Source organism: Thunnus albacares, chromosome 11 (assembly GCF_914725855.1).
Source record: "Thunnus albacares chromosome 11, fThuAlb1.1, whole genome shotgun sequence".
In the NCBI taxonomy this organism is placed as follows: Eukaryota; Metazoa; Chordata; class Actinopteri; order Scombriformes; family Scombridae; genus Thunnus; species Thunnus albacares.
Window position 1 is genome coordinate 21,152,295 of NC_058116.1, and position 21,612 is coordinate 21,173,906.

Here is a 21,612-nt window from a genome sequence, read left to right on the forward strand (position 1 = left end):
ACATTGGACCAGAGCTGTAAGACCTTCCCCCACCTCGCCTTTGGGAAAACAGATCATATCTCCACTCTGCTCCTCCAAGCATAAAAACAAAGACTTAAACAGGAAAAACCAGCTCAGCACAAACTGTCCAGCAGTGAAGTGACCACACTCTCCAGGATTATTTTGAGATTACAAACTAACAGATGTTAGGGACTCATTTGATGGCATGTCTACTGACTTTACATCATAGAGTGGACTGATGACAATATTACCAAAATGAATTTACAGTCACTCCCAACCCAAATGCATTAAGGTTAAAGTCTGATCTAAATTGAGAGCACAGTACACTGCCTACAGTTCTGGTGACATGGACCTGGGACTTGACATCTCCCTCTACAGCTAAGTCTTTCACTTCCTGACAAATAGGCCTCAAGTGGTGACAATTGCCAACTCTTCCTCATTGACCCAAAGAACAGGTGTCCTACAGGGCTGCATGCTCTACCCTCTGTGCTACCTGTTCCTGTCAGCTCAAATACCATCATCAAATTTGTGGACGACACAACCATCCTATGCGCTTCATCACTGATGGTTGGTAAGTGAGCTTACAGGCAGGAAGTCAAAGTCCTAGTGAGTTGGTGTCAGGACAACAACCCTCTACCTCAACAAGCAAGCTTCAGGAAGGCGACCACACCCCTCGTACACTTCGACAGAACTGAGGTTACGAGTGTCAGCAGTTTCATGTTATTTGTGCTGCATTCAAGTCATATCAGTTATTGTAATTATGAGATTCCCAGTCGTAAATTGCTTTCACGCCAGCTTCCAAGTTGTAATTATAAGTGGAGAACCCTGACTTTTCTGAAAACTCAATGTATGTGACTTATTATTATATATTATTATTATGGATGTGCAAAAAGGGACACCTCACATCAGCCAAAGTCTGTTGTTCAAGGTGGTGAAAATTAAATTGAATTAATATAGTGTCATGTTGTCTATGCACAGTATTTTTAACCCTCAACTCTCATAACTGTCTTAAATTGTCTGATGATGTCAAGGTTTAACACAGGAATCTTACTCAACTTTTTCATCCACCCTATAAGAGATGAATGTGGCATTGATGTGGACATCACTAACCTCTGAAATGTTGGTTCAAACTGCCCACCTCTTCCCTCCGAAGAGATGTAAGAAGTTTGGCTTGGGCCCGGCAATCTTCACAAACCTTTATAGACGCACCATCATTGAGAGCATTCAGATCTCTGCATCTCTGGTTTGTATCGAAGGGAAGATGGCCACACATTTGACACCAAGAAACACAACATAAAGACCTAAAATGTTCAGATGTCTCACTTACCCAGCTTTTATGGAAGGAAATTAGTACCAGGTGTGAAATGTGTATATCTAACGCTGTACAGTATCTGACACGTGTACTGAACTTGCCTTGAGAAAGACAAAGTAAGGCCGAAACATCTGTGATATAATAAAGTCATCTGAGCTTAGTGTGCGGCCATCTTCCCTTCTAAATGCCACTGCCATGACCAGCACTAAGTTTTTGATGTGGGTTCACCAGACAACTCTTGCATCTCTGGTTTGGCGTGTCTCTGCTTACAAACGCAAGAACATTCATCAATCAAGGTCTCTTGCCACCCAGCACACAAACTGTTTACCTTGCTGCCATCTGGCAGACGGTGTTAAGATTCATAGCTCAGACCAGCAGGCTGAAAGAGTTTTGTACCTTCAGGCCTTGAGGCTCCTTAACATTTAAGATCTGAACTGAACTCACTTAATACTCGTCTGACTACTTTTGTGCTGCTGCTGCTACTTGTTCACCATGTGTAATTATATTAACACATTATGTATTATTATAGATAATTACTGTTCTGTGTAATCAAATACAATATTACTTACTGTTATGTGCAGTATTGATTCATGTTCATCAACACTTCAATCATGTTCAAATATCATGTCCCACATTACATGATTCATGCTCATCTTAGAGCAATATATTAGTTTACTATATTAGGTTAATATTCCTAATATTTCTTTGAATTGCACATACTACAATCTTGGACTGTGGCAATGCAGCATTTCACTACACATTGTAATTGTATAATGATGTATGCTACAAAAAAAATATTTAATTTGATACATATGTGTACATGTTTCAACTTGATAGTGAGCCCCTACACTGTCTACATTTTTATTTGATCTACATATATTGTTGTATAATGGCTTATTTACTGTCATGTTTATTGCCAAGTAGATGACAACCGATAAATCAGCAGGGATGATACTAATTTACCGCAGATAGACCGTATATGTTTGATGATAAGTAACAGGAAATTGCAGTACAACAGCAGAAATGCCAAAGATGTGTTTAATCAAAATCCAAATCCAATGTGCTGCAGCACAGATCAAAAACAATGAAAAGTGTATGTATGTTACTGTGTTCCCAACCATTAGTTTTCAGCAATAATGAGGTTAGTGAGGAGCAGTATTTGATACGATTTTATTTTTTATTATTTCTACTCCATCCAACATTTTGTGTGTAATGTACTGCGTGGACTCTTCTGGCAACACGCTCACATACTGTATAGAGTTTTTGTCCAAGTTGTTGAGATGTCAGCCAGTGAGCTTCCTGCTGCCCGCCACCGGACCAAACACACACTCTGTTGGTCCAAATAAATCGCTCTTTCATCACTATGTGTATGTGTGTGTGGGTGGGTGGGTGTGTGCGTGTGTGTATGTGTGTATATATATGTGTGTGTGTGTGTGTGTGTAGTCCAGCACTGTAGGCTCTCTGTGTTGCACTGACAGACACAAACCAGCTGCCTGCATTCCTCTCTCTCTCTCTCTCTCCCCCTCTCCTTACTTCTTAAGGTCGATCTCCCCTCCCCCCATTCAGATGAGTGTCCCACACACACTTCTGTATTGCTATATATACACCAACCCATAACACAGACACATACACACACACACACACACACACACAGACACACACACACATACACAAGGAAAGCATAATGTAGCAACTTATTGTTGAAGAATCATTGTTTTTATTTGTATGTTATACCTTTTACAGATGGCTTCAAAGCTGCAGAATTAAACAGATGCTACTCATCCTGATCTACTGTCATCTATCTTGTGTCTAACTGACATCCTTAAATCCTCCAGAGTCATTTAGAGGCCTTTCCCCACCATGTTTCACAACATTAGCTTCAAGCTGCCAGTATGCTTTATCAGAAGTACTTGTCGGATGGTTGAAGGGCTTGGGAAACTACCTCTCCCCACATCTGTCTGACGTTGGAATTGTGGGGGCTGCGTCCAAAAAATATTACATTTAGGGACTTTGGAGGCTCTGTACTTTTTTCATTTGTTACGTAACTATTTCTGGCGCTTGTACAAAGGAGCGCAACACTGTGAATGCCTGTGAGTGTAGCCACTCGGATTAACACTTCTACTTTCCAAAGTGGTTGGACAACACATCCACAACCCAGACTTCATTCATCTTTTTTTCCCCTGCTTTTCTCCATTATTGTCACCATGATTACCTTCTCTGATGGCGCTAATGTCACCTTGATAGTAAGCCCAGGTCGTAGCCAACTTCTCAAAACCCACTTATATTAGCTTGCTTTTTTAAACAGATGTGATATTTAATGATTTTAATGTGAAGCACTCTGTAAATTTTGTTTTGATAAGTGCTATATAATTAAATGTCTACTTACTTACTTTTGGCTAGCAGCATAAAGTGGTCCAAAGTCTTCTGTAGTGTGTTCAAGAGCTGTCTTCTTCGAGCTGTCTTCTTCGAGCAGAAATGCTCAAAGGATTCAACATTGTGTTTATTGGAACATTGTGCAGCAGACTCAGTGGTTTCATATGGTGGGGACAAGGCCTCAAAATCCTCTTAAAAATGCCTTTGTAGTAAACTATCAGCACCACAATCACAGACTTTTCATGTCAATCCACACTTACAGTCTTGTTAACAGACAAGAAAAACCTACCTTTACTAGAAATAAAACTAGACATGGTGTTCATTGTGATGTTTTCTATCTCTAAGTTGTTTTTTAAGTACGATATGGTCTGTTATTTGATAGTCGACAGTAAAAGGCTGACATGAGATGAGAGGTGATGAGGGATGACTCTGGACCCTGCAATTAAATTAAATTAAATGTAAGATTCATATAATTTACGCAATAATCGCATGATTTACATAATCTCACTTATACATGGATTAAAGCATAAATATACACCAGCAAGGTGCATTCAACTTTCTAGTGCACTCCTTCAAAACACTTAACATGCTGTTCAGACCAACCTGGTCAGCTAACATGTCCTGTAAGCCGTCCTCAAATTGGAAAACCTCCTCTGACCAAACTAAAAGGCTTGTGTTTTTCCACCTCAAGGCCATATCTAAATAGTTGCTCAGTATTGGTTTTCACACGGTAGCTCAAATGCTTCGCATGGTGGTCACGCGTCTGGCAAACCTTGAACTGAGCAAGCACAGTCTGAACCAGCAAAATCTGTTTTGTTTTGTTTATTTCACCTTGGTCTACTGTAAATCTAGTTGTTTGTGTAACACTTTTTTCTCTCCAGCAGATGTCCAGCTGCAGTGGACCGCAGTCCAAACAGTGACTGACTGTCTGGAAACCTGCTGGACGGCCTCCATCTGTTTGACCACCGCAGACACTATCCACATACATATGCAAACACAAACAAACAGCCACAGTTACATGAGCCAAAGTGCATCCATTTGACCCGGTGTGGCTACTAAATGCTGTGTTTTACACCACACAGAGAAACCAGGAGTGTGAGTGAGTGACTGAGTGAGTGAGAGGCAGGGAGAGAAATCAGAGTCATTTCAGTACTGAAATCTTTGCAACAACTACTTGTAAATTTGTACAAAGTGCATGTTTTTGCATTTGTGTGTCTATGTGTGTATGCTGGTGACAGTTTAAGAATATTCAAAGCAACTATGGTCAGTTTGGTTTAAGAGGTTTAACCATCAAACTCCAACAAAGTACCTGTATGACAGATTCAAATTATCATCACTTATCCTCCTTACCTTTACTGCAGTCTTCTTTATAAGAACTTGATACCCTGAAGAAGACTCCTTGAGTCGCAACGCACTGGTATATCCATATATTAATAAAGGATTTTTAACTCACTATCAAGAGTACCTCAGATGCTTTTCTGACTGACCCTCTACACCATTGACTTCCATTATAAGTAAGCTGGAGAGTCATTGTTTTTTTAATTCTTATAAGAACTTGTATTTATTCCACCTTTAGGTCATTATGGAAGCAAAAGTATCATATTGTTTGTAGCGCTCTGATTTAGCATGTACAAAAAACTGTAATAACTGTATGTGCTTTGCCCTGAATTGTGTCCCATTTATAAAATACAGAATACAGAAAGTGTTGCAAAGTAGGAAACTGTTGAAATACGTTTCTCAAGCAATGATAGTAATTGATAATGACACTAGGTTCATTATTCTGTGATTGTTTAATGGTTTGTTGGGCAGTTAATTCATCAGAATCTGGCAGCTCCAAACCCCCTATCAATATATCCAACCATTCATCCATCTATCAACCCTTGCTTCAGTCCATCCACATGTCTGACATCACTGGTTCAGTGAACTGTGACGCTCAGATGGTGATTTATCCAACAGCCGACTCTCCTGGGAAATCACGGTGTACTAACAACATTCTTAATCAATAGCTTTAATAGCTGGTGTCTTTAAATGTTACACAGCTGTTCATCAACACAACCAGTGAAACCAATCTTCTAATCAGAAGTTGACAGAATTTTAGTTAATTGATCCCTCAGACTGTCTGAGGCTCCCAGTTATAGCCTCAGTGTTTGTTTCTTTCAGCTGATGTTCTGTCACCAGCATTTGGTTTCTGTTGCTAGTAGCAACCACCACTGGACATATTTTAAATTCCCTTGTTAGAGCATTATCTTTCATTACAGCTGTTGATTGTGATTGTGGATTTGTGAGTTTGTAGACTTTTTCTGATTTTCTCTGATCAGCTTACTGCTAACCAGGCTAGCCAGTTTAACGCTACTAGTTCTCTTGAGCTGTTGAATTATTGTTGGGCTAACAGTTGAGTTTTTTACTCTTTTTACTTTCACTCTTATGGACTATGTGTATGTTTACTAGAGCAATTACAGTGCTGTGCTTCCTATGGGGGCTTAATATTGATCTTTACAGATGATACTGTGTTTCTTCCCTGCATGAACAGTACAACTCATTTGACAGCTAGCTTATACTTGTGAATCCAGTTTTCTTTTTACTGCACTCATTAATATTTAAAATAACTTTGATCTGACTGTTTTTATGGCTTTTTCTGATTTGAATCACCATCATTAAATTTGTTGTCCAAAACTGTTTTCACAGTTTCACAATTGCTTCCAGTAAAAACCTCAAAGGCAACCCGCTGTCTTCAACCTTTATTGGAAGTGTGTTTGCTTTAATGCAGAGGTTACAGATGTGACCCTCATGGCGTCTGCATGTCTCTGAACAACTCCAAACCCAGATGAGGTCATTTCATTTATGCGCAAAAGAAGAAGCCTCCTGGAAAAGCTTACTGTCTGGAAAATGAACAAACTGTTAATAACCAGACGCCACATTAAATATATTTCAGCTGGACCAACTTCCTCCTCCTCCTCTTTTGCTCATCAATGCAATCTGGTTTGCAGTAATAAATGTATTGATGGGTGAGATGTGATTGAGGTCAGAGCGCATTGATCATATTAGAAACACAGGTTGGATAGATAGATGGAAAAACAACACAGCTACCAATGAGGTCATCCTGCTGCACTTTGCCAACAAGGTTTTAGATGGATTTCATCTACAATATGACTCAGTAAAAAGAAAAGCCTGTATCAAATTCTTCGGTCTGTCTACATTTTTAAACTGTGAAAAAATAACTTGGCAACACTAAGCTGACTAACTGGAAGAATCGTCTTTACATATTTCGGCACTGGGCCTTCATCAGGCCTTCATTGATTTTATGATGTGTTTTTTGATGTTTTTTTAAACTGTGTGCTTGAATATAACACAAGGTTGTTATATTCAGTCTTACTGAACACAGCTCCAGGTGACATACTTGTTAATTAATGTATTTTTAAAATTTGTACATTATTGTTTAGGCATTTTTCCTTTTTATTCGATTGTATACAGTAGAAACAGATGGAAAATATGATGATAGTAAATTATAAATGCAGCATGAGTAAAAGTATAGAAAGAGAACGTTTTTTAATTGTAAAGATCAGATAAATAAATAGAAGAGAATTGCATGTAAGTGCAAGGTGGATAATGCTGAGCACTTCAGCCAAAAGCAGTGGAGAATAAAAGTCTTTAACCCTATTTTAAAGGTTTGGGCAAAGCTAATATTTGCTGTAAGTTTGTACAAGCTACATGGAGCACAATACCTAAACCCTGCTTCTCCAGGGAACGGTTAGCAGACTGCTGCAAGATTACCTGAGAGGGTTCATATACTGTAATAAAACACAGTCAGAGATGTTTTTGTGTAAAATGATCCAGGGATTTAAAGATAAGCAGCGCCATTTTAAACTCTTTTGTGAAAGTATGTGCCAGTGCAGAGACCTAAGATTTGGTGAGGTGTGTTCAGTCGCCTTTGTTACGACCCTGACAGCAGCACTCTGAATGAGCTGACGCTGAGAATTGATACAACAGTCCAACCTGCTGGGGGAAAAAACATGGACACATTGATCAAAATCAATCCTGGACATGAACCATCTGATCATCGCTGTTTATAATAGTAATAGTCCATGACTAAAACATGAGAGATGAAAGTCTTTGTGTTTAACTAAAGGTCGTTTAAGCACATGCAGTCACATATTTACAACTACAGAGACAAGTAGTAGCTGCTTGGTGACAAAGCTACACTTTCGTAATTTTGTGATTTATTATGTTTGGCCTAATGGAAGCTTGTAAATGTTGTATATAAAAGAGGCCCGGGGATAGAGCCTTGGGGAAATCTGTATGTCATGATGCATTATTGCTGAATGACACAAAGTAGTTCCTTTCTTGGAGAGAGGACGAAGATTGAATCAGAAAGTCCTTCTAGTAGTATTGTGGTCAGCTGTGTCAGCTCAGTGGCACAGATACACAGGACATTTGTAAATCAATCTGTGGTGGGTCACAAATTGACCAGCTGGCTTATTTTAATCTAACTCTGCTTGTTATTCAGAGGCCAGCTGACAGCGTGTAACTCTACTGACTTTTCCTTTAGGTTCAACTTCCCTTCCTGCCCTTTCTCGCTCTCTTTCTCCCCCCTGCCCTCTTCGACCCTCTCTCTTCTTCCTGTCCCTTCCCCCACCCCCCTTTCATCCCACTGAGGGTAGAAACACACCAAATGCAGAAGGGCCACCAGGAACTGCCTACACCTCCCACAGTTGGTCGCCTGTGGGCAGATGATTCGTGCTGTAAATTCACTTTACTGCTGCTTTGACCGTCGCCGTTGCTGTTTGTTCTCCCAATGATACAGATCGGTTGAGGTGCTGCGTCTAATTGATTGCAGTGAACCTCTTTCGGCAGTAAACACCAACAGGTACTCGCTGTGGTCAAGTGGTTAAGATGTCTGAATCCATTGGGGTTTCATGTGCTTGTTTTCGTGGTGTGTTTGCTGTGCTGAAGTGTGTTTACATGCCCTACAGTGACTGGCTGTGTGTGTAGAGATTCTGTGAGGAAATGGATCCAACTCAACCTCACAGCTGCACACTGAGATAGTGTAGACGGTAGAAAGGTTACATATAAACGGACGTGAACAACACAGTGAAGTGATCATTTTCTGTTGTGAGCATATGTCAGAATGCCATTTATCCTACAGGAAGTACTTTTTAATATTAAGTATGATTACTGATGTGCAAAATGTATCATGTTAAAATAAAGATATGTTAAAAGAGCATTCATATGGTAATAGAATGATGTGCCACATTTATATTTTGGAGAGTTTGGTCTACAGGTAGTACTCCAGTTTTAACTGTATATACATTATATATATACACATATAAGATACTGCTGATTGGAGATTGAGTAAACAAAGGGAAACGATTGCAAGAATGATCCCCTTTGAGCACTTCCAGTGTTTGTCTGCACCTCAACAAAAGGAAGTTATAATGCTGATCACTCCACAGTTGCTGGCAGTGTTCCACTTTATTCCATTTGAAATCACCTTCCATTACAGCAAAGAGATTTTGCTTGTGCACATAAATGCAAAATTGTCTATTTAGACCGTGAATATCGGTAATCTAACTTCACTGTGTTTGTAGCCTGATAATGAGACTGATTCGCTAGTTAATTTTAATTAACATTAACTCTTTGAATCGCTGAAAAATCTGTAAAACAAAAGATCTGAAAAATCTGAAAAAAAAAAAAACAGGAGTTCAGAGGTCTGAAACCAAGCTGCTGTGTTTATGCACTTTATATATAAGTTCCAATGTTTTCAGTTATAAGAAGCTCTGACATCCTCTATTTACTAACTTTCAGTGAATATGCTGATTTTTACTTTAAATATATATTAACACTGTACTTTCAGCTGTAAAAACAAAGTGCAGGCTGTATATACTGCACACAACCACCTACTGTATGTATGTAAAGTAACTTATCAATTTTTTACCCATTCAATATTTATTCCAGCACTCTTTGCACTCTTCACACCTTTGCACTATTTGTATCCACTATTATACACTATTGTATGCACTATTATGTTGTTGTCCACTTTTCTGTATTTATGTATCTATGTTTTCACCGATTTGCTCATAAATAATAATGATATGTTTATGTTTAATCATCTTTGTTTGGCTTGTTGTCCTTGTGTATCTTTCTGAAGATTGTTGAGTGTATGCACTAAAAATCACTGGGTTCAAATTTTACCCAGTTTGGGTTAATACAGCACCAATACAACACTGGATTAACTTTACCCAGTAGCAATCTGTTGTTTCGACCCAGTGTCTCCACACAACAAGCTTTAGCTAAAAACAGTCACAAATTAATTGTTTCTTATACAAAATGATGTGCATATGACAGTCAACAGATACGCAAGTTGTTAACAATCATTAACAGATTGTGATATAAGTTTAAAAAAAGTAGAGTAAGTTATAACAAGCTTAAAGTAAAGTAAAAAATAACACTAAAACTGGGTCAAACAACCCCTTGTCTTGAGTGGCTTTCTGGGTAACATTAACCCAGCATTGTGTTGATGCTATATTGACCCAAACTGTGTAAATTTTTAACCCAGTGACTTTTAGTGTGTAAAGCACCATGAGAGACACTAGAAACCAGTCAAATTCTTTGTATGTGTAAACATACTTGGCCAATAATGCTGGTTCTGATGTCTAATTAAAGTTCAAATTAAGTTGTTCAGTAGTATAAAACATTACGTAAACTATTGCGTAAACCTACCCAGAATAGTGAATAATGAGTATTCTTGTAAAATCTCTTGTGTAATGTAATTACTATAACATATTTTCCTTCGATGGTGAGTGAAAAGCCAATCAGGAACGAGTCCTGTAGGAAAACAAATGCTGGGATTGGCTGAGACGCAGCATCGGTTTCCAGGCGCCCTGCGTTGTGTCGGGGGGGGTCCATGAATGGAGGGGGCGCCTGGAAACCGGTGGCATCCGCACAGAGGGAGGAGAGAGAGGCGAGGGACTCCCGACCGCCTGCGAACCGACGCTCTGCGAGAAGTCAAGGCGAAAAACGATGGGAATATAACCTTTTTTTAAAAGTTTCATCTTTCGCGTTTTGCCTCAAAGTAATAACGCTAAATTGTTAAACGTGCTGGAAGAGTTTTTTTTCGCGTTACTGTTATTTTTTTCCTTTAGAAAAAGGGGGACTATTTTTCACTGGAGCAGAAGTGGAGAGTGGACTGCATGGAGTCACTTACAAAGACCATCAAGAAGTCATGACACGACGGACGTTTCATTTGGATTTATCTGCGTAAAACTGCGCGTAAAAAGTCGACTGCGGCTACCTCGACTCGATTTACTCGGACTACAAGCTAAATGTTGGGACATTTAATGTAGATTTGCTTCGCTTTTCAGCCGTTTTCAAGTCGCCCTACTTGGTTCAAAGTTTTTCCTTCCCTCCTCCCCCCCCCCCCTCCTCTTTCTCAACTATGGCGGCGGCGGCCAGGTCCACCGCTGGCTCCGTGCTGCTGCGGATCATGTGGCTGGCGTGCGGGCTCTCCTTCTCACCCACTTCTGCTCAACACTACAGCAGTGACACTGGGATATCCGTCCCAGAGCACGGTTTTTGCCAGCCCATCTCCATCCCGCTGTGCACCGACATCGCCTACAACCAGACCATCATGCCGAACCTCCTGGGCCACACCAACCAGGAGGACGCCGGGCTTGAGGTGCACCAGTTTTATCCGCTGGTGAAGGTCCAGTGCTCTGCGGATCTAAAGTTCTTCCTCTGCTCCATGTATGCGCCGGTCTGCACCGTGCTGGAGCAGGCTATCCCCCCGTGTCGGTCCCTGTGTGAGCGGGCACGGCAGGGATGCGAAGCCCTGATGAACAAGTTCGGCTTCCAGTGGCCGGAGCGGCTCCGCTGCGAAGCTTTCCCGGTCCACGGAGCCGGAGAGATATGCGTGGGTCAGAACACATCCGAGCCCAGCAGCCCGGCCTCCTCATCATCCCCCTTTTCACCCGACCTTGTGACCCTTCCCCCAAACATGGGCCGACCCAACCAGCGCACGCCCCAGCACAACCAGCACCAAGACTTCTCCTGCCCGCTGCAGCTGGAGGTGCCTTCCTACCTGGGCTACCGATTCATGGGGGTGAAGGACTGCGGGGCTCCGTGTGAGCCCAACAAGCCCACCGGCATCATGTATTTCCGGGAGGATGAGGTGAAATTCGGCCGGCTTTGGGTCGGCATCTGGTCCATCCTGTGCTGTGTAAGCACCTTGTTCACAGTGCTCACATATCTGGTGGACATGCGGCGGTTCAGATACCCGGAGCGACCCATCATCTTCTTATCCGGGTGTTATTTCATGGTGGCGTTGGCCTACGCTGCGGGGTTTTTCCTGGAGGACAAAGTTGTTTGTGTGGATAAATTCAAGGAAGACGGCTACCGGACTGTGGCTCAGGGCACCAAGAAGGAGGGCTGCACCATCCTGTTCATGGTGCTGTACTTCTTCGGGATGGCCAGCTCCATCTGGTGGGTGATTTTGTCCCTGACGTGGTTCCTCTCGGCTGGGATGAAATGGGGCCACGAAGCTATTGAAGCCAACTCTCAGTACTTCCATTTAGCGGCCTGGGCCGTGCCAGCCGTCAAAACCATCACCATCCTCGCCATGGGCCAGGTGGACGGCGACGTGCTGACCGGGGTGTGTTTCGTCGGGATCTTTAACGTGGACGCCCTGCGGGGCTTCGTCCTGGCGCCGCTGTTCGTCTACCTGTTCATCGGCACGTCCTTCCTCCTGGCCGGCTTTGTGTCCCTGTTCCGGATCCGAACCATCATGAAGCACGACGGTACCAAGACGGAGAAGCTGGAGAAGCTGATGGTACGGATCGGTGTGTTCAGCGTCCTCTACACGGTACCGGCCACCATCGTTATCGCCTGTTACTTCTACGAGCAGGCCTTCAGGGAGCACTGGCAGCGGACCTGGCACATGCACACCTGTAAGCGCTTCGCCGTGCCCTGCCCGGCTCACAACTTCGCCCCCATGACCCCTGACTTCACCGTGTTCATGATCAAATACCTGATGACCATGATAGTCGGGATCACCTCGGGTTTCTGGGTCTGGTCCGGGAAAACCCTTCAATCATGGCGGAGGTTCTACTACAACGGCCTTAACAACGGTAACCATGGAGAGACAACGGTGTAAAGTTTTTTTTGTTTTTTTTTTAGGATTGAAAAAGCCACAAAACCGCAAAGTTTTGGATATAATTACCATGAAAATGAGGTCAAATAGCTTTCAATGTTTTTAAATACTATTTTGGACATTTTTTTGTCTTTTTTTTCTATTTGTCTTTGAACACACAACCAAACTTTTATCTTAAATGTATTTGATAGAAGGTGGAAGAATCTGCATATTCTTTTTTTGTTTGTTTTTTTTTTTTTTTTTTGGTCATCAGACAGCAGCTTTTTGCATCTTCGGATTACGAACTGGTGTAAATGGCCATACTGGTCCCTGGACTGTAAAGCCGGACTTGTGAAGTTACTTTTGATATGACTCCCTACCTATTACTGGTTACATCCTTTATATTACAGGTTGAATGTACTTTCTGTCTACTCTGAGTTTCTCAGTGGGAAAACTTCATGCCAGAAAAGACTGGTCAAGCAGTGTGTGGCCTTCTGTCCATACTGCAGCAAAAAAAAAAAAAAAAAAAAGGTCAAAGGTTTGATCCCTACAGCAGCCGCACCCTCTGACTGTGAATGCATGAATTAGGCATGCCTGGATTATACATGTCGAATTTAATTTACTCTGCCTTTAGCTGAAGACTGAAATGCTTTAATTTGTGTGTTAGATGTTGCAGAGTACAATCTCACCTGTTTTTAATCTGAAGCATAATGCAACAACTCATGACTCAACCATTATGTGCTAAGTGGCTGCCCGGAAATCTTGCAGAAAACTTTTTATTATTTTTTAATTTTTTTTTTTTCTTCTCCACACTGTTGGATAATTTGCTCTTGCGTTGAATGTTCACTCCGAAGGTGAATGAAGTTACTGTATGTATTGGTTTGCACAGCTATTTCTAAAAGGTTGAAAGTGTTAAAGAAATGACTGAAACACCACAGGACGACCTGGATATAACAGTTACAGAGACCACACACACACACACACACACACACACACATACACACACATACAGAGAGGCCTCTATTCTCTGTAATGGAGAGGCAACAGCTCTTTGTTTGTCTCTGTGTGTGGTCTCTGAACTGTTGGATCCTTCATCAAAAAAGACTAAAGCTTTTAAGACATCCAAAGCACCATTTCAAGGATCCTGATTTAATCTGTGGGCAGTAGAAATGGTTGTTTAGGATTTTTAATGTTATTTTATCCTGGATTAAGATGACGGTACAATCTGTAACGGAAGTCTGCCATACTCCCTTATAATTTCAGTTGAAGTGTTAAATGGTTTTTTTCTAAACCTGTTGTTTGTTTTTTTGAAGATCCTACAAGGGTTTTCACACAAGCAGACTGAATTTTTTTTTTTTAGAGTTTTTAAAGAATCGTTGTTTTTAGTGTCTGGGCTACTTTAAACACAGAGAAACTGCATTTATTTTCTGTGCTTCTGGAAACAGGAGCTACTTGTGCTACAGAAACCGATGTTTCTGTTCTTGTGCCTGATGTTTTAAGTAATGGAAACACCAGTAGGAAGGTCAAAGGTCGCAACCTTTTTATTTGTGCAGTGGAGACAGATGGCGGTGCTCAGCGGAGGTGGAGTGTTTTGGTTGGGACTCAATCACTTGAGATAATATGGCAGGTTAATATAAGAAAATGAATGATGTTTGTTAGTGGAATTTAGCATTTACATGGCCTCAACAGGTTCAACAGTTCATAACAAATATGAAAACAATTAGCATCCTTTTTAAAGCAGTAGAAGGGAAACTGTCAACCAAATACCCTTCATCATTAAAACAAATTCAGGATGGAGAACGGTTAATTTATTTTATGAAACCTGAGTAGCTTTTGAAATTTAAGTGGACACTTTGAATTCAAGTGAGAAAACACTCATTTTAGAATAATGTCTTCACTTAACTGTGTTGAATATTATGGCATCAATAGCAAAAAAAGTGACCAGCAGTGATATAATTGATAATCCACTGTTGAACTGGTCATGAATTCTCAGAGCAATTTAGGAAATCGTGGCATCATGTGGAGAAATCAGAGCAGAAAAACATGTTTTGATCCCAACTGAGTCAGCTACAAGGCAGAATATGATTGTCAGAAGCTTTAGTTTCTTGTCATACAGCACATTTCTCTACATGTCTCAAGTGTAATCCATGAATGAAAAAAAACACCCTGGAACAAGGAGAGAAAGCTTAAGATCTGGGGATTCTGTTTCACTAAAGCTGCGTCCCAAATCCAAACATACTAATACCAGAAAAAACACACAAATCTTCACAGAGTACCATTTAAGAATTTTATAGACCAGAAATGTCCTTTCTTTTTCCTCATGTGAATGTACTGCATACCTCAAAACGCTGGTTAAAGTTAGTATGTAGGAATGAGTCAGGAGACAGCTCAACACTCCACCACACCAGACTCATCTGTCATCCATCATGTTTTTACCTAACAAGGCAAAAGTATTCTGTGTAGTTGTCTTCAGGCAGCTGCGATCTGCCAGAGTAAATGAAACAAGACTCATCTGTTTGTTTTGTATCAATCTGTTTTCAGAAGGAATATGCGTGTGTGTGTGTGTATTTTTATTGGAACATATGCAAACCACCAAGTAAACACAGACTCTGTTTTTTTTAAAGTCATATTGTATTTATGGGGTTACTCATTTTTGTCTTTTTTTACTTGTTTTTTAAATGAGATAAGCCTGTTGTATCTGTACAGTTTAAATAAAAGCGATAAGGTTTGTAATGTGTGGTTTGTCGTACGCACGTTGACAATTCGCTCTTGACCTTGGAAAGAGGAGTTGGCAAAACAATCTTAATATCCGAGTAAGTGGACCTTGAGTTGAGATTGTTTTGTCAACATACACTATGTGTGGTAGTTTATTGTTAAATAACGCTGTAGTGCAAAAAAGCATGAGCCAAGTCGGGTTCTTATTGTTTTCACTTGGCACCTAAACCTTGTGGCACGCCAGTGAAAATACTTGTCATGCATGGACGGGACACATGACTTTAGAGACATCAGCAGTGACACAAGGCAACATTGTCAAGCAGCTTAGCAGGAAATCCGGCCAGTAGGCGAACAAAAGTCCTACAACCTTAAGGCTGTGTCCGAAATCACTCCCTTCATTCACTCATTCACTACTCCCTATATAATAGACACTAAATAGTTTACTCAATAGTGGGCAGCAAATCAGGATTTCAGACACTAAGTAATCATCATCATTTTGTGTCATTACCATCAGCTCCAGAGTCGTGTGTTGGTAGTTTTCACATCTTTGAAATGTGCAAAGTAGTGTACATGCCATGTACGCCACTTTTTTCGTTCTATTGTGGCATTTTTTGAGGGCAATATATAGTGGATATATTTATACATTCAGCATTTTGACACTCAAATAAAATGGCGGAGGGTAAATGTAGTGTACTATATAGTAAATAGGGAGTGATTTCAGACGCAGCCTACATGTCATTGATACATAAAGGGCTGCAGTTTTTTCAGTGAGTGAAATACCCATCAAGACTTCACCAAGGTGGCGCCCTCAAATGTCTTGTTTAAGTCCAAAACATTCAGTTTATGACAATCAGAAACTTCAGAATGTGTGGCATTTTTCACTGTTTTTGCTTGAACTGTAATGATTAATCGATTATGAGAATAGTTGCCAATCACCTCAGCTCTAGAGACATAATAATCTGATACCCTTCATTACCTGCTGTGTTTTATGTTGATACTGTGGAAAGCAGTTGGGGAAGAAGTATTCAGGTCTTTTACACTAGTAAAAGTGGCAATACCACAGTTGCAATTACCAGGTACAAATACTATGTTAAAAGTAAAAGTCCTGCATTATAAATGTGACTATGTACATAAGTATCAGAATCAAATTCTACTTAAAGTACCACGAGTAAAAGTAGTCATTATGTAGAATGGCCCATTTCAGAATAATAATTAATAATTTATCACTGGATTATAATTATTCATGTATTCATGTGTGAGCATCACTTATGTCACAGCTGGTGAAGGTATGGCTAGTTTGAACTTCTTTATATACTGTTGGGTAACTTTATCTATAAAACTATTATATTTTGTATTAATAAACTGAATCTGCAAAGTAACCAGTAACTAAAGCTGTCAAATGAATAGAGAGGTGTGAAAAGTACAACATTTGCCTCCAAAATGTAGAGGAGTAGTAGAGTAGTTGTACCAAGGAGAGTACCATAAAATCTCGAGCAAAGTACAAGGACAGTACTTGCGCAAAACTGTCTGACAACAGCTCTGAAATTTATCTGCAAGCAGATCCTAATAAGAGTTCACTGGGGATGCTGTACATTACGTACAGCATCCCCAGTGAGGATATTTATACATGTGTATAAATATCCTCCTACTGCTCAGAACATACTGTATTAGTTTGTGATACTGCAGTGTCCTCTACAGATAGACACACAGAAGTGCACAAATGGTTAATTCTGAAGAGAAATTAGGCGAAATCTAGGCGAAAGGAGCAGGACTGAGAACCAAACTAAAATATTCCTCTTGGGTAGAAATACTGCAGTTCTACTAACATTTTATTGAAGTAGAAGATCATTGACATACAAAACAACTGGAGTAGAAGCAGTTTTATTAAAACGCACTAATGGAGATAGAGTTATATTTTAAAATAGTATAAGTGGTTTTTAAATCAATCAGAAAAAAAATCTGAGCTGATTACACATCGCTAATACTTATAGTCTACTCCACAATCTGTCAATTTATTTGCAGTAGTAGTAACTAGTGACGTAGTAGTAAGATTTAGAAATCTATTCGAAATTGTCACTATGAGATCATATGCAGGCTTTAATGTTGTATTTCTCATAAACATCTCATATCAAGTTCAGTTTAACTCAGTTATGCATACCTAACCTCTTCAAATGATCAGGTTTTATTGAACTAAGATGCCTCAGGCTGTTAGTACTGTTGTAAAATAGAAGATCGTCTGTGTAATTAATACTACTCTTCTGTTTTGAATCGAATTGAGTCAATTCAAAACATTCATCTGCTGTAAATACACCCTGTCAGCATCACTGACCCGTAATTCTACTGTAACTAAACCACTGAGAGCTTCTAACTAAGCAAAGTGACATTCAATATCCACAAACAAATAAATAAAATACTTTCACATAGTCTCAGACACTTTTTTCTGATGTGAATATTCTTCTGGTTCCGCAGTGGGAGAAGGACTTTACCGCTCAGACTGAGTTCGACTTCATTTTGCTCTGAAACTCACTTCACACTGAAACAGTTTGGAAACATTTATCGCTGGAAAGCCATCTGGGATCTTTGTGACCCTTGAAACAAAACTTTATGGATGAACAGAATTTACACACACACTCTCCGGTCTGATACTGACCTCTAGTGGTAACAGCTATAAATACATGCAGCAGTATGTTTCCTTGCTACAGATAAAAGTAGCCTGTTCTTCTGGCTTTATATCAGATGATGTAAACTTTATATCATCAGTCTGTTTATTACTCCTGTATATATAAAATCTGTAACTTTACTTTACATACAGTTTTTCTCCATTGCTACAAATGTATTCTTAGAAATGAAAAGTTTAGTTTTCGAAATAGGAGACACAAATCCCTAAACTGTGTGTCAGTTTTCAAATGCAGATTTTTTTGTTTTCATTTGTGTGTGTGTGTGTGTTCTCAAATCAGCCAATCAAAATCACATCATGGTGTTTATGTAAGAAGAAAAAAAAAGATGTAGGCTAATGAAAAACTCCTCACTTAAGCAAGACAGTAAAGAAAACATATTTTTCAATACAGTGCATCAAATCATAAGTTGACACTTGTAATCAGTTGGCGGTGATAAATAGAGCGAAAATAAATATATCATATCTTTTGCATCATTTACATCAGGACATATCATTTAATTCAGTTCACACCACTGGTTTTATTTTCCTTGACAAATCAAACTGTGGTGCAAACACCAGGTAAATATTTTACATGTGATTCAGAATTAGGAACAAGATGGAGAATACTGAGAGCAGAAGACTCTCAGGTGAAATCTGCACTCAGTGATGCTTGTGTAAATATTAAAAGAACCATAAGTCATTAAAGGTATCTGAAGTTATGATGAGGTAATCACAGCATTGGTGGTTTTTGAACACTATTGGCAGAGGTGCATCAAAACTGTGGAGAAAAACTGTAATAATGGAAACTCTCTGGCCTGATACTGACCTCTGGTGGTCAGAGTAGACCACTGCAATGCATGCAGTGGTCTATTTACCTGCCTGTTAACCACAGTAGCCTACTCTGACTTTATATTAGACCATACATTATACTAATCAGTCTGTTACATTCATGTTATCACTCCCTCTGTTAAAGTTGAGTTCTATGTTGTTGTGTGACGTGTCAAATTATTTTATCCTACAGTCATGAGAGTGTTTGTAGATAGACAGATATATCTGGGTGCATAATTAATCATCATAACTAATCATAACTGATTTTTCTTAAATTTGAGGTACCGTATCATGTCTCTAAATCAGCTTTTAGGTGTTTGGGGATCATTCCCCATTTTAAATGGATGGCCCAAAGTTCAGTGTGACGACCCCTGATGTTGTCTTTTGTTTGGCCTTGTGATTTACCTGTCTGCTCTGACGTTGCAGGTGATTGTTAGGCCAACTGGCGACACCTGAGGGCACACAGGGTTGCTGGGTTGTTAAAGTGTGGGTTGCAGCTGCGGCAGTCTCTCTCATTCTCCTCTGACTGCTTGCGGCTGATGCTGCTGCTGTTGGCAACTCTCTGCTCTCCCCTCCAGATACCCAAGCTGGTTCGGTTTAGTTATGTAGCCATAGTTATTTCTCTTGCTTTTATGCACCTTTCAACACCTATACACACACACACGTGCGCTCCACTCATGCATCACGCACCTCGCATTTATCTTTTATTTTTTAGTTAATTTGCTAATTTGATTTAATCATTTGTCTTTTGTTAAACATACATGATGGTGTGTCTCCCTTTTGTTGTGGCCACTTGAGCCAGGTCATATCAGTTAGAATTGTGTGTGGTAATATCCTATTGACAATGTTAGTGTTTTGTCACCATATTGCTTATTGGTTAATGCTTTATTTTACAGGTCCCTTAGTTTTATACAAATGTATAAAAGTAAAGTATTTAACAATTAATCTTTAACACACTTTACAGAGAGGGTGGCGCAATTTGGTATAAATTACATAAAAAACAGAAGGAAATGTAAAGTTGGTTTAGTTGATAAATACCCACTCATACAGTATATATACAGAACACTTGATGGAAAAAAGCACATTTTAGCAAAAGTTTTGTCCCCTCTGTTATAATGACTTTAAATTGTACTGCTCATTAATCACAAGACCAGCTATGTATTAGTCTTTTTGTCTGCTTTTATGTAATTAATGTTTTATGTATATGTGTTTTTGTATGCAACTATCTATGTTCTGGAGGCATGTACGACACATAACGAAGGAACGAACTAACCACAGGGCCTTGCAGTCCTGTTCGATGCTCTTTCTGTACCAGGCAGTGATGTTCTCTCTCAGGACACTCTCGATGGTGTAGGAGAAGAAATTTCTCAGTATGCCTTGCCTTTCTCACCACTGAGTCAGTATGCAGCACCCAGGTCAGGCCGTCGGTGATGTGGACACCAAAGCACTTGAAGCTGTCCACTCTCTCCACCAAGCACCTGTTGATATTAAGGGGGGTGTAGATATTGACCTAGCCCTCTACTTACATCATATGCTTTTTCATTGTTATTTTTGATCAGGCTCACCACAGCTGTATTGTTGGTCAAAAGTGGCTATACAATCGTTTGTGTACAGGGAGTTCAGCAGGGGGCTCAAAATGCAGCCCTGGGGTGCTCCGGTATTAAGGATGAGGAAGTCATGCCAGGAAGTCAAGGATCCACATGGAGAGTGAGGTTTTTAATCCCAGGTCAAGCTTTGTGACGAGCCTGGAGGGAACTATAGTGTTAAAGGCTGAACTGTTGTCAGTGAACAGTAATCTCACAGTAAACTCCCTTTCTTGTCCAGGTGAAATAGGGTGATGTGGAGGATGTGTGCTATTTCGTCTTCTGTTGATTGGTCGTGACGGTAGGCAAACTGTAGAGGCGGAGGGCTTGTAATCTGTCATAGTTCTTAGACCTTGCCACATGCTTCTGGGATTGCCCTCCACCTTCTTCCCGTAGTACCAATTTACCTCCTTTACTGCTCTTCTTACATTGTAGGCTGCTGTTTTATAATTGTCCATGTTTCCAGACTTATATGCTGGAGTGTGATTATGGCATCCCAGATGGTTCTGGTGATCCATGGTTTCTGGTTGTGGAAGGATTTAAGTGTATTTTGGGGTACAGTTGCTTCTGTTGTTTCACAAATTAAATCCACCACAGACTCAGGAAATTCATTGATATCATCAGAGACGTCAATGGTGGTGTCCTGGAACATGCTCCAGACTGTGTCATGTAGTGCAGACTGTAGGGAGGCCTCTGATTGACATAAACCATTTCCTGACCTCTCACATCACTGGGGGCATGTGTCATAGTTTGTTAACATACTTTGACCTCAGCAAGATGGCTGCATGGTTGCTCTTCCCAAATGCATGGAGTGATTGACCTTTTCCTTGATGTTTACTACAATGTTTACATTTGAAAACCTCGACCAGTCAGGTAGCGGAGTTGGCAGGAGGAGAGTTTACAAAGTGGTGAGTTGACCATTTCCCTATCCTGAGGAATGGCTCATAGTTATACGTTATCATTGTCCAATATTATTCAAAAAAGTACAACTAATATTGTAAAAATAAAAGTAAAGAGCATACAT

At 40.2% G+C, this 21,612-nt stretch overlaps 1 protein-coding gene across 1 annotated transcript; it reads left to right on the plus strand.

Moving 5' to 3' along the window:
- Positions 1 to 8,342: 8,342 nt before the first annotated feature.
- Positions 8,343 to 15,535, plus strand: LOC122992459 (frizzled-7-A-like). Its single transcript, XM_044366251.1, has one exon. The coding sequence runs from the start codon at positions 11,118 to 11,120 to the stop codon at positions 12,828 to 12,830; it is 1,713 nt and encodes a 570-aa protein (XP_044222186.1). The 5' UTR covers positions 8,343 to 11,117; the 3' UTR covers positions 12,831 to 15,535.
- Positions 15,536 to 21,612: the final 6,077 nt, after the last annotated feature.